The sequence below is a fragment of the Lutjanus erythropterus genome, chromosome 5, assembly GCF_056507025.1.
Source record: "Lutjanus erythropterus isolate fLutEry1 chromosome 5, fLutEry1.hap2, whole genome shotgun sequence".
In the NCBI taxonomy this organism is placed as follows: Eukaryota; Metazoa; Chordata; class Actinopteri; order Lutjaniformes; family Lutjanidae; genus Lutjanus; species Lutjanus erythropterus.
In genome coordinates, this window is record NC_139321.1 from 8,710,836 (window position 1) to 8,724,277 (window position 13,442).

At 38.2% G+C, this 13,442-nt stretch overlaps 1 protein-coding gene across 1 annotated transcript; it reads right to left on the minus strand.

Annotated features, from left to right (window-relative positions):
- Positions 1-764: 764 nt before the first annotated feature.
- On the minus strand, positions 765-11,719 carry LOC146326418 (cysteine-rich transmembrane module-containing protein 1-like). The gene is made up of 3 exons (XM_084718680.1): positions 11,555-11,719; positions 5,721-6,016; positions 765-1,818 (listed from the first exon to the last, which is right to left on the minus strand). The coding sequence occupies exons 2-3, from the start codon at positions 5,995-5,997 to the stop codon at positions 1,715-1,717; spliced, it is 381 nt and encodes a 126-aa protein (XP_084574806.1). The 5' UTR covers positions 5,998-6,016; positions 11,555-11,719; the 3' UTR covers positions 765-1,714.
- Between the last annotated feature and the right edge of the window lie 1,723 nt (positions 11,720-13,442).

Sequence of the window (13,442 nt, forward strand, 5' to 3'; positions counted from 1 at the left end):
GTTGAAAGTTTGCTAAGTCAACTCCGCGCCTAACATGTCACTGTTTTTGAGCAGACCTCTCTCTGTTGTCTGAGTCGCTTCCAGGTAGCACGCAAACGCAGGTGTGAAGGTATCGCGAGATCTAGTATATCTCGCGTAGCGCGTGGGCGAGAGCCTGTGTACCCGCTTAAGTTACAGCTACAGTTGATATTTAAGATAAAAAATATGGTGTAAATGGCATCATTTTGAGCCGCTGAAGATCCGGGAGTATTTTGTGAACTGGAGATCTTCACCCATCCTCACATCAGCACAGGGGTGAGGAGATATTGAGTGAAATTTTCATTTTTGGGTGAACTGTCGCTTTAATGTTGGTTGATATGAGATTAATTTTAATGTCTATAATGATGCTTCACATTAAATAAACTGTGCAAAATCTTAACGTGAAAAGTAACTAATAACTTCCATGCTTCAATAAAAGAAAGGTAAAGTACTTGCAACTGTACCTGTCAGATAACTACCTGGAAACTACAACACTCCCCTCTGATCTGGAGTGGAATAACAGTATTAAATAGCATATAGCATTTGCGAAACATATTGTTAATGCATCAGGCAGGCAGCCATGTGTAACAGCATCCTGCAACTGTGTTATAAATAGCTGAATGGATCCAGTCAGCTGCAGCACACTGATCTATACTCCCTGCTCTCTTTTAACCTCCCACACACAGACTTCTCACACACACATGCTGCATTTCCCAAATTAACACACATAACGACATATCCTCCAGTTTCATGGGAATAAATTATTTTAATGCAAGATTCTCATCCAAAGCAAAAACAAAAGGCATCTGACAGATCATTTGGTTTCTCCTGTTAAGCAATCACAACTTTTTTTTTAAATATATTTTCAGTTTTATCTGCAAGGTATGTAGTAAAAATAATATTGGAATCATTTTCCATATCAAGATCACCATGAAAAAGAACATTGAGACCATCGACTGTTAACAGTAATCCAACATAAATCACTGTCTTCTTTAAAAATGCATTTCATTTATTGTCATGTGATTTCACTTGAAGACAAACGTCTGCAAATACGGCTTGTGTGCAAATGACAGGGATACATTTCAAGCTTCTTAAGAGCGCCCTGTGGCTCATTAGCACCCAGGGTCTAGGTGGCCTTTGGGGTATGGAGGGTCCAGGGTAAAGGGGGTTGTCCTTGACGATGGGAGGTATAGCATAGCTGAAGGAGTGTTAGAGGAAGGGTTGGAGACGATTGAGAGGGCAGGCAGGAGTTGTATATTACAGAGGTAATTGTCATAAAGTGCCAAAATGCCTCACACTAGATGAGCCTGAGATCCAAATACACTGTATGTGCGTATGTGTTAATCTTCCTTGGTGTGTGTGCGTGTGTGTCTGCTGTGTGTTGGTGTGAGATTACACTGAAGAGCCTGAGATTCAGGTTATGTTTAGAAGCTCAGTTACAAGCTGCTACAGCAGGAGTAGCCCCTAGAGAGGGTCAGTCAGTCAGTCTGTCAGTCAGTGCTGAGGGCTTCACATCAAGACGTCCGTACGGGATCAAGGCTTATTATTTAGAGACGAGCAAAAGACTTGTAGAGGAAACGGAAGGGCGGTTTCGAGGGAGTGCGAGGTTTTAAGGCAGATGGAAGGGGAGGAGAGGCTGACGGGGTTCGAGGCACAGAAACGTGGGTAATGGGAGTGGAACGGCCAGGGGAATACGTTATGTCAGCATGTCCCAGAGACAGCAGCAACACAGAGCTGTCCAGCAGGCTGTCAGGCATGTGTCTCCTGTGTCGTCTCTTCTCCTGTCCTCCACCACATACACTGGAGAGGGAAACAAAGAGAGGAAAGATGAAGGAGAGTTCAGGAGGTGACGTAGAGAAAAAGACAATTTGAAGAAAGCAATTAGTGATTCCTTTTCTGAAAGAGATAATTCTCAGAATTACACAGTCAAAGTCTTCAGCGGTGAGTTCAAGTGTAACCATGGCTGCTATGATTTTCCTCTAATTACGTTCATCATGGGAGGCACATCACCATGGTAATGCCATAGCAGCCCGGAGCCACGATCAGACAGCGTTACACTTGAGTAACATCAGCACTGCTTTGAGGTATCATTAAACCAATGAAATGAGAGCTTTCAGATCAGCACACTCCCATACCCCAACAAGGCTTTTTCTTTTACTTCACCTTCAGTCAATACATCTAAATTAGTCATGTGAAAGGATTAGCCATATGTGAACCTCACCATCTGTTCCACACAAAGGAAACAACAAGCCAAACAGCCGACCTGAACAAATACATCTCGCCTTCCTTGTCTTGCTGATTAATCATTCATGTGGAGGGAAAAAAAAAACACTCATCCAGCTTTTAACCACCAGGTGCAGTGACTCATGACACAGGTGAGTGTGTTACCAGGGTGACCGGCTCCCGGTCAATAGATAAAGCGAAGCTCGCTGACCACTTATCGTGAGCTGAACTCTGATAATGATATGACAAAGAACTGGTTAATGATTGGCCAATATTTAAAAATTAATGGCTCACTGAAGCAAGAAACTTGATAGTAGAACACTTTGATCAGACGGGCTTATCTACATGAGCAGTAACACCTCACTACTGCTTGCTTTAATACATAAAGGTGTTAACTGTGTTCCCTGCAAACTAGACAGTTCTCTTTGCATATTCATTTTGAATATTTTATGATGACATGTGTGCTTTTTGTTTCACAGCTTGCGCTACACTCTGTTCTGGATGCTCAGTTGGGAAGTGCTGCGGCATTAACACACCTTTTATCTTAAACCTGGCTCGACTTAACACTTTTTAATCCTTAATTGCTTACTTTGCATACTGACTGGTTTGGCGTTTTTGCTGTGCCGGTCGCGGAAACAATTCTTTTATCAATCAATTAGTCAACAGACAGAAAATTAAGGGCAGCTATTTTGAGAATTAATTATTCGATTTGATAGCTTCAGCCCCTCAATTATGAATTTCTGCTTTTAATTGTTTTACACTATAGTTAATTTAATATCTTTGTGTTTTGGGATGTTGGTCAGTGCCTAACAAAACAGTTTGAAAGCTTTGCCTGGGGCTTTGAGACGTTGTGACAAACATTTTTTTTACCCCTTTCTGACTTTTTATTAATCATTAATATAGAAAATACATGGCAGATTAATAGATAACAAGAATAATAGGCCTTTTTCACAGTAGACATTTTCACTTGTCATAATAGGTAAAGCGCAGGCTTTACAAACAACATTGTGGTGTAATTCCAGTTTCCCAGCAAGCAACCATGACAGCGTGACAGTGAGAACAACACCAGGCATCATATACATCATTCATGTTATCATCTACACCTGTGTTTTTCTTACTGTGACTTATCAAAATGTCATCTCTACGGCTGACTGGGTAACTACAGAGGAACCAGACTCTATGGAAAAGTTTCTTCGCACAACATGGGAGCTGCTGGTCTAAATCAGTTAGTTGTTGGTTATTATTGGACTTCAGTGTTTTTAAAAAGTTAGTTTGGATTCACTGAAGTCACACAATAATGCAAACAAGCAGATGAAGGCAGCAGAAGTCCAGGAATTTGTGTGTTCTGCTGGTTGAAATAGCCGATTTCCCCCATGGAGTCTGTTTGGCTTGGTGAGAGCAATATTTGGCTCATGTACTGGTTGTTTCCCGTTGGAAAAGGCTGTCTGATTACAAGGTAATGAGGTGAAAATATTCTAAAAATAGCATACCCTGTGATGCTGATTTTTTTTAAAGGTAGGCCTTTTTTTAGCCAACAAAAGATGTTTTCCTGCTGACCCTGTCCACATTGCTTAACTTCCTACACTGGTATTTCTCTGCTTCTAACTGGGGGTGTGCTACCCCTTCAAGGTAGTATTAGCAGGAAAATTATTAATCCTCTCTATAGCACAGGAAAAAACTTGTAAATTAACTTTTATTTTTTTTTCACCTCTAGCTAGCTGAACTGTGATTTGAACAATGCAAAAAAAAAAAAAAAAAAAAAAAAAAACAGAAATCATATGTTAATGATTTATGGGAGAAACAGTGACAACCTGTAGCAACTGTATCATTATGAATATTCATGCAAACATAATGTCGAGTTGACCAGATTTTGAAAATAACCTGTAAGAACCCCTTTAATAAATATGACTTTCCAAAATCTTTTATAACATAATTTTCCCACAGATTCTTTAAAGTGTGAGTCTGTCACACAGAGGCTTTGTTCAGGTTATCTTGCAGGACTAATATCAGATAACAAAGAGGGTACAGTGCTACTGTACAGTGCTCAGTGCTACTGTGCTAATTCATTCATATTCAGCATTTTTACAATTACTGGGTTGATGTTTTTTTTTTTTTACTCCAATTGCCAATAAGATAAATTAATTTAAAAAATGAGCTACTTTGGCTCTGAAAAAAGGCAAAACTCCGGCAACACTTGTAGTACTTGGAACAACTGCAAACTTTTATTTGTAGATTTAGAAATAAAGTTGTTCCAAGTACTACAAGTGTTGCTGGAGTTTTGCCTGTTTTTGGTCCTTTTCATCTTCTCCGTGCACCTAATAAGTAGGCGAAGTCGTGCCAGAAGCCTCCACTTGTTTCTACTTTGGCTCTGATGCAGCCGCAGTCGTCACAATTCTGTGGACTCGCTCAATGTCCCACCCACAACACTATCGTAACCTAAAGCCATTTTAACAAAGTTGTGTGTTGAAGTTTGTCTTATTTTTTGTTTCTTCTAAATTCTGACAACAAGATTTTCATTCTTACTGCAAATGTATATTGCTTCCAAATACTTGTTATGGGTTTCCTTGATTACTAATAATCAGTAATCTGCCCTGAAAAAAAAAGCCACACTGGTTGACCCCTACGAAAAGATGTCATTTTCTGTGATCAATACATACTAAAATGTGTCCACTGTAACATTTTTAAACCAAATCAATCAAACCAAAAGTCAGAACTGTCCAGTCTATTAGATATTAGCAAATATGCCAGCAGATTAGCGGTAGTGCTAACTCGGCTAACTCCGTCAGTCACGTGACCCTCGCTTTACTAGTTCTACCAGTCTGTTGAGACTCTTCTAATGCAACTTTAGCCTCAGTAAACAGCTCCATTATCTAGAAATAATGCCCGCACACTGACAAAAGAGTAAACCAGGCTCCTCAGATGAAATGATAACCAATTTATTCCAGGTACAAAAGGTTACACTGTGAAAAAAATGTTTTTCTCAAAAATCTTGATTCTTTATAGAATTATTCAACAGTTATATTTTTCCTTCTTTCACATAAATGTATTCTAAACATACAATCTTATGGGTGGGTGGGTCAGTGAGTGGGTAGATTTGTAAAGATGGGGATTTTAATTTGTTAACATACTTGATGAATAGTGCTTGTTTGCACTGAGGAGGTAGGTAGGTGAACTGACATCAAATATACATGTTTTGTATCTTCTATTCTTTCAGGATAAAAACTTTGAAAATCCATAAAATATATAAACAAGTAGTGATTATTTTTGCATCTGATGAGCCTCTTCTACTTTTTGTGTCATCATACACTTAATTTTTCTACGTAACGGACTGCTCATTCTTCCTACTCTCACCTGACACTATCTTTTGAAAAGCCTGGATTCAAACCACAAATCCTTTTACAATTCTTCAACTTTAGGATAACGCTTCCACCCACTGTTGTGCTGATTTGGATCAATCTCTGCTGTGTGTTACCACTCACCTGTGTTTTTGGGAGCTTCCCCATACATAGGCCCAGGAGGGGGTCCCCCCTGCCAGCCAAACTGTGGTTGCCCAGGGTACCCTTGATAAGGAGGCTGTCCTGGGCCAGGGTAAGGACCTCCAGGGCCCATTGGTCCAGGAGGGTAGTTAGGGTAAGCTGGATTAGGCTGCTCCATGTTCACGGGTGGAGGGAAACCCTGAGGTGGGTAGCCCTGGCCTGGGTAGCCTGGAGCGGTGGGGCCAGTGTGTGGGTATGGAGGGGGCTGCTCAAAATTCATCTTTGGGTTGAACAATCACCTAAACAACAAGAAAATATGATGCAAATTAGGGTTGTCACAATATCTGATTTGCAGGATTATTGTTATTGTTGTTATAGCTATAGAAAATAATGAAAAAGTAAAAAACTATAATAATCTAACATCGGCCAAATTCATCTTTAACTTTGTTTATTGTGTATTTTGTCTCTGTGTGGTAAATTACACTCAAAATACAAATGTATGGAGGTGGAAAGAGTCTGTAACCATAACTATATAAAAGCATACAAAAAGTGTGATTACACTTAATTGATAGTGAAAAGATGTGTGTGGGCTTACAGTATGTTTAAAAGGTGCTGAGTTATTTCCACAATACATCATATGTATATTATTAACATGATATCAATATTTCTTTTTTTTTTTAATATCACGGTTATCTTTAAAACTGGTGTATCACAACACCCATGGTGTAAATAATGACACTTTTCTCATTTTAATTAGCCTAGTCGGCCAACTGTAACCACTACAGCGGTCCTTTTCAATTGGTGGTTTGTGGACCGAATTCCAGGCCTTTAACAACCTCAATCCAGCCCTTTGATCATTTATAAACATGGAAAAATTTGATATTATAATTATATTTAAATAACCTTCTAACATTCTATGTTTAAGGGTGTTACATTGTTTCTAAAAAATCATCAATTTATTAGTTGGCTAATGAATCCATTGGTTATTTCTGTTGTTAAGCACATAGACACTTGTTTTATTAAAATTTTAAGCAGACACAATTTAGGCGAGTCAAACTGAATGTAAAAAGATGTCGAATGCACTGGCAATGCAACTGTGTTAATAGAAACACTAGGGTGCTTTGTTTTTCCCTGTACTTTTGTATATAATGTTTCTTTTCTAATTATGAAAACTAATTAAGTGGGGAACAAATAAAAAGGTGCACTGATTCACACATTTAAATCCCTAACTTTACAGGTCAGATGCAGGAAATGTAATTGTCTGGCTGCTTGGCATTTTTTCAAATCTTTATGAAAAAGTAATTGAATAGGCCTGCATTACAGTAAAGACACACAGAGGAAATGCGCTCTATGCATTCATCAAGGCCAATAGAAAATACACAATAATAGAATTCATTACTACAATAACCCCCATATGATATGTTACATATTAGAAATTAGTGCAACTTGTTTTTCTGCTTTTATGCAGACATGCCTGTAGCGGGGTTTATTATAGATAATGTGCAATAATAATTATACTTATATTCTTATATGTATGTGTATAATAAAGATGTAAAGGCCTATTTAAATGCATTATATACTGTATAGTGACTGTCCTACTTTAACAAGAGCAGTATAACTATGGATAGGAATTGATAGGATGTTATTGATACCAATGTGAGTTTTGATTCTGCCTATCGGTCCAACTCTTAAACAATTCCCTTATTGATTCCTGATCAATTTTCTCTGTGTAAAAAAAGTTGGCCTACACAGGTTTTTTTTTCTTCGAAAAAATAAATTAACCTCCCAGGGCTACAATTCCAATGGACCTGACAATTTGAAACCAGTTCTCAACTGGAACTATTTCTCAGTTCCTATCCCTAACTATAACATATTTTGGGGTAATTGAAATGGTTAAAAAAATAATAATAAAGCATTTTCAAACAATGAAAATGTTCTTTACTATAGAGATGGCTTTATTTGCAGATGATGACCATATGACTAATGATCCAATACTGTTAAACTTAGTCTGTCATTATTAATCACTTTATATTCACAGATATGATTGCACCTAAAGTCTATTTTGTTAAATAAAAGTGAAAGATTAGAATAACAGGTGATACTGTTTGGTCAGAGGGAAAATGTAAGCAAGTGTGTATCTGTGTGTGTAATTCAGCCTCTAGAGTCACATTAAGGGAAGGAAGGAAGGAAGGAAGGAAGGAGTCCAGACACAAAACACGTTTTCAGATACACACAAAAATGATGCAGCTGCATAGTTTGTGTGTAACAATTTCTAACGAAGTTTAAACTTCAATACAATACCGGCATAAAAAACATTATTCAATAATTCTTTTGATATCACAGTAAAAAGAGAGAGTCCTAGGCATACAAAAAAGGTAATTTTATTCCTTTAAAGAGAATAAAAAACAAATTGCAGGCAGCAAAATAAAGACTAAACTGAACTGGGGTCTTAAAGGTCTTATATTAGCATTTAGATCTTTTTTCTTTACTTTCAACATTATCAAATCCAAGTAATGTATTGTTTTAAGCATGCAGTATTGAAAAAGTATTGAACCTTAGTCCACAACCAGTCCACACCTTTGCAATCATCATCTCCACAGTCACACAGAAGAGGCAAGCACAGCATATTATTTTACAGTTAGCTGAGGGTGTCTCAAGAGTCAATGGTCAATCACAACCCACATCAGCCCTACCAGAGATAAGCACCATTATCTTACTGCTCACACGCAGATTTTAGAAATGGAGGGGGCAGCTTCACAGTGTGCAGGGTGAGGCTAATCAATTGAACCATGGGAAAAAAGAGGGAGAAAAAGAGATTGCAGTGACCACGCAGGCCTGTACTGGTTGCATCTTCACACATGGTTTTCCTCCCACACAAAATATGAGAGGTGACGTCAAATTATCAGCATCGCACATTCTTAGTTTCCGTGTGATGATGTGTGAGATTAACATGAAAGGGAAGATTTCAGAAGCCATTTGCTATCCGAGAAGTGCATTAATGTTTAGCCCATTCAGACAGCGCAATGAATGTTTGTGGTATGCCAGCTGAGTGTCTAAAGGTTATTTGTTCCACTCTGGACCTCATGAGAAGGCGGTGCATTTCCCGACAAACCACCAACGGCTTCTGATAAGGCAGATCCGGGTTTGCCACTGCCTTCGTGCTAGCCTACATCACTGGGTTCGCTCATGTAGAACAGCCATAACAAAGGGAAAGATGGAAAACTGCATCTCTGCAAGGCCTCCCAGGATTCCTCTGTCACGATGTGTATGTACACTATCAACACCTAAATAGCACTCCAACTCCTTTCTGCTCAGCTTCTCCACCCACATCCAATCTTCTGTCTACAATAAAGCAGTGCAGTAGCAGTAGGTGTAAACTGAGTCGTGTCAAGAGATACTTCCCGAACTTGTAGACCAAAAAAAAGAAGTTTCCAATGCTTTTAGTAACACTTGTTATCTGTGTCGGAATAAACAATAATGCACTTATTAGGTTCAAAGTATAGCAGCAGTTTTTTATGACCCAATTCGGTAATAACATTAATTACAAGGTTTAAGGGTGGCTCTTGGGTAATGTTGTACCTGAGAAAGATACTAAGCACATGTCATATTAATTTGTAAATACCATTAAAGTGTAAGATTAATTAAACCTACAGGGAAATGGAAGGAAGACAACTCTTAATGTGGTACAAACATTAGAAATAAGCGTCTTTGTTAATTGCTATTCAATACCTGGCCGGACATTTCACCACCTGAACGCGTTTCTAAAGGTGCTGACAGATGGCAAGGCCTCTGTAACTATGGTTACCATGTTCCAGGAGGAGCAGAGTGATCCCTGGTGATTTGTTTTTGTTGTACCTTAAGGCTGCGAGGAGTAGTAAAATAACACAATTATCGGGTCTCTCCCTTTCCCCATGAACAGGAAGGTTTCTTTGGTGGCTGTCGTACCTTTGTCCCGGCTAATCTGTGACTAGAGTGTTCCATTACTGGCTAGAAGGCTGAGAAAGGGCTTCTGTCAAAAGGACCTTATAAATAATCAGTAATCAGACACCAATCAAAGGTGTCTCCAGCATTAAAGTTCGGCTTGTAGGTCACCTTGCCTTTATTGTACCCATATAATTCTGCACTTGTTATTGGTATCAGATTAAGTTCTGATGAGAAGTGATTTACAGGTCAGTATGAATGTTGACTGTATGGGTGGATGATCATTTGCATGTGCCATTTGCTTTTCCTGCAGGTGGACAGAGTGAGCTCAGACAATGTTTCCACAACAGTATAGCAGGGATAATACCACGTACAAACATTAACACACACACAGACAGTGCACCAGAGACATCTCTGAATCCATTAAGTCCCTCTGAACATAATGGCATTATACTGTATATATTGACAATGGCATGAAAAGACATATTCAGTTCACTAACAAATGTGCAATTATGATGGCTGCATTAACAATTTACAATAAAAAAAGACACTTAACTGGTGGAAGTTATTAACATATATCAAAACTAAAGCTCTCGTGATTTGCCAATTAATCGATTAGGAAGGAAAAGGAAAATTAATTGCCAACCATTTTGATAATTGATTAATCACTTCAGTCATTTTTCAAGCAAAATGTTAAAACATTTGCTGGTTTCAGCTTTTTAATTGTGAGGATTTGCTGCTCGTGTTTGTCATTTATGACAGTAAATGAAGAGTCTCTGGGTTTTGGACTGTTGGTTGGACAAAATAAGCAATCTGAAGAAGTCTCTTTGGGTTAAGGAAATTCTGATGAGCATTTTTCACAATTTTTTGACATTTAATAGACTGAACGGTTAATTATGAAAATAGCCTGCAGATTAATCAGTAATGAAAATAAATCTTAGTTACAACCCAAATCAAAACATTGTCTCTGCAGAATACGGAGGGGACAATACAAGGCACCTGATCGAGTAAATCTAAATATAACTCAGTAAAACCCACTCGGGGCTGCTAGCATCAGCTGTTGTTAAGCTTGTGCCAATTTTCTGATTATAATATACAAATACAATGATCTGACACTGGGAGAAAGTGTATGATACAAGAAGGTTCTTTCTTAACATATTAGTTTAAACAGGAAATTTACCATATTAACTAAATTAACCATATAATGTCAACGTTAGGGTAATAAATTTTACCCTTTAACACAGTATATTATGAGTTACATCCCCAGATATGTGGCATAAAAATGCAGATCTAAACAACAAGTCTTTGTTGGACTGGTTTATACAAAAAGAGCTTCATTTAACTGAGACGCAGGCTGATCTACCCATGTTACACAGCAGCTCTGTAGCCTGGCAGCCTGTGTTTACTTTCTCCATGTCTGGAGACATCACAGGACTAATGGAGGCTGGGTGGAACATATAGGAAGACACCCCATTGGACCTAATTAGGACCACAACTATCTCACACAAACACATACACGAAGGCATGGACTGAGCCACAAACTGATAACCACAAAAAAAAATCTAATTTACAGTAGCCTTTTTGCTGCTACAAACTCAGATGACATTTCCTTATTTAATTAAGTTGAGTTTAGCTATTAAGCTAGTTTGTTATTAGCTTAAACACAATTTTAGCCTTTACAAGTATAAGTAGCTTATGGATATTAATATTGGTAGTAGTGTTGGTGTATTTTCACACATTGTAATTTAAGTTATCGATATAATGTTTAAGACTTATAAGCTTCTAGCAATCGTGTGGCACCTGCAGGCCACAACCCACTATAGCGCAGTTCAGTTTTCCAGCCCCCTATAAGTTCATGATGACTCGGCTCCTTAAAACATTAAAAGAAGAGACACGAACATGTTTGGACCACCTACCTTTAAATAAGTACTATCCTGGCGTGTGGTAAACGGCACCAACGTCTGTTTGGACACAAACTTCTTCCGTCTTCAGCGTTTATCACTATTTTTTTTTTTACCGCAATGTGCAACCCTCCTTTCCGTGAAAACCACAGTGCGTCTAACGTTCGCTGGACGTGATGTCATTTCTAGGTTACGGCACGGGGGAGCGACAGAGGGCAGCCGGGGTCCGTGATTGGCTGCTGCGACGGCCCCGCTGCTCGTGGCGTCCAATCGCAAGCCGGAGCGATGAGTAAAGGGACGTCGGGGAAAAACACCGACTGCTGATCATATGACTTGTTCAAAAATTAAATGGGCCTACATCACCCGGGCGATGACGAAATAAGTGGGCTAAGAGGAGAAAGAATAGATCAGATGAGTGACTAATCAACGTTAATCATTAATTAGTGACCTTATTGTACTGCACCTTGGAATTTGATTTTAGATATTAGTCATCCAGTGGAAACTTGGCAACTCTTACACATCCACCAAAGCACGCTACTATTATGTTGTATTAATATTAAATACAACCTTTATTTAATTACTAACAAACATTTTGGAGCCCTTGTTTTACTACATCATTGTGTTTTTTGTCACCAGTTTGGGCACGGTGCATTACTGGTTTTCTCCCAGCAGATGTCAGACTACTCTCAATCTATTCTTCTCTGAAGTGTAGGTTGCTGGTAATTTGCCCCTTTTAGCAAATGAATCATCAATCAATCAGCAATCTATCTAATGTAAAGTGCTGAGGTGGACCAACAGGGCTTCTTGAGTGGGTCGAAGGGGGTTCAAATTAAAAGACAGAATAGGATATTTCAACTTTTAGCACTTTTTTTTGGAAGTTGAAATAATTGGTTTTGTTTGATTGTAATTTAACTTGATCCTAGACTATTATTTTCAAACCTAGAATTTTTTAAAAATCTTCAAAATGTCAAGTTTTTATACCGAGGTCTTGATGTATTAATGTGGTATTTTGGGGAAAATATTTATCCATTCTCTAGTCATAAAAATGGTTAAATTGTGTACCAGATCAACCCAATATCAACCCAAAAACTGATGCAACAACTTTGAGACATGATAGAGAACAGGAATGTGAATTGTACACATCCATTCCCAGTCTATTCTTCTCTAAATTTTAGGATGTTGCTATTTTAGCAAAAGAATAATAAGCTCTATCTAAAAAAAAATGAGCCAAATACATAACAACTCACTGTCTTTTGCATTCTCATTTGAAATATATTTATTTTATTGTTTGGCAAGCGAGGCCAACGCATTAGCTCTGTAAAGTATTTCTTGTGGTTTTCTACACATGAAGACCTTAATTTGATAGTCCCTTGGCTCCAGGAGCTAAACTGGTAAAACCAAATATGATGTTTAACTACATCAGTGTGTTTTTTGTCAATATATACTGTAACAGCAGACCAGTTTAAGGAAGGTGCATTACTGTTTTTCTCCCAGCAGATGTCAGACTATTCACAGTCTGTTCTTCTCTGAAGTGTAGGTTGTTGCTGTTTTGCCTTGTTCAAGTGTTGAGTTGTTTAACTGCTGTGTTTTTATGTAGACTAAGGTGTTTGTCAATGTATATACCTTAGTTTTGTTTTTGGAAATGTAATTATCAGTATCACATGCCACTCAAAGGAGGCCTTCCAATAAATGTCAGCAAAAGTATATATGTTTTAATTGCTTATTGTTGTTTTTTCAGCCAAAAAGCACAGTGAAGACTTCAAATTTTTCCATGAAAAAGTGCTTGACAATTAGGTCACAATATTGTGTCTGTGTATTTGAAAGATGTTGTGTTTACAGAAGAGCAGTCTATATCTGAGCGAGTCTGCACGTTTTCTGCTGGGACAAGAAAGAGTCATGGCTC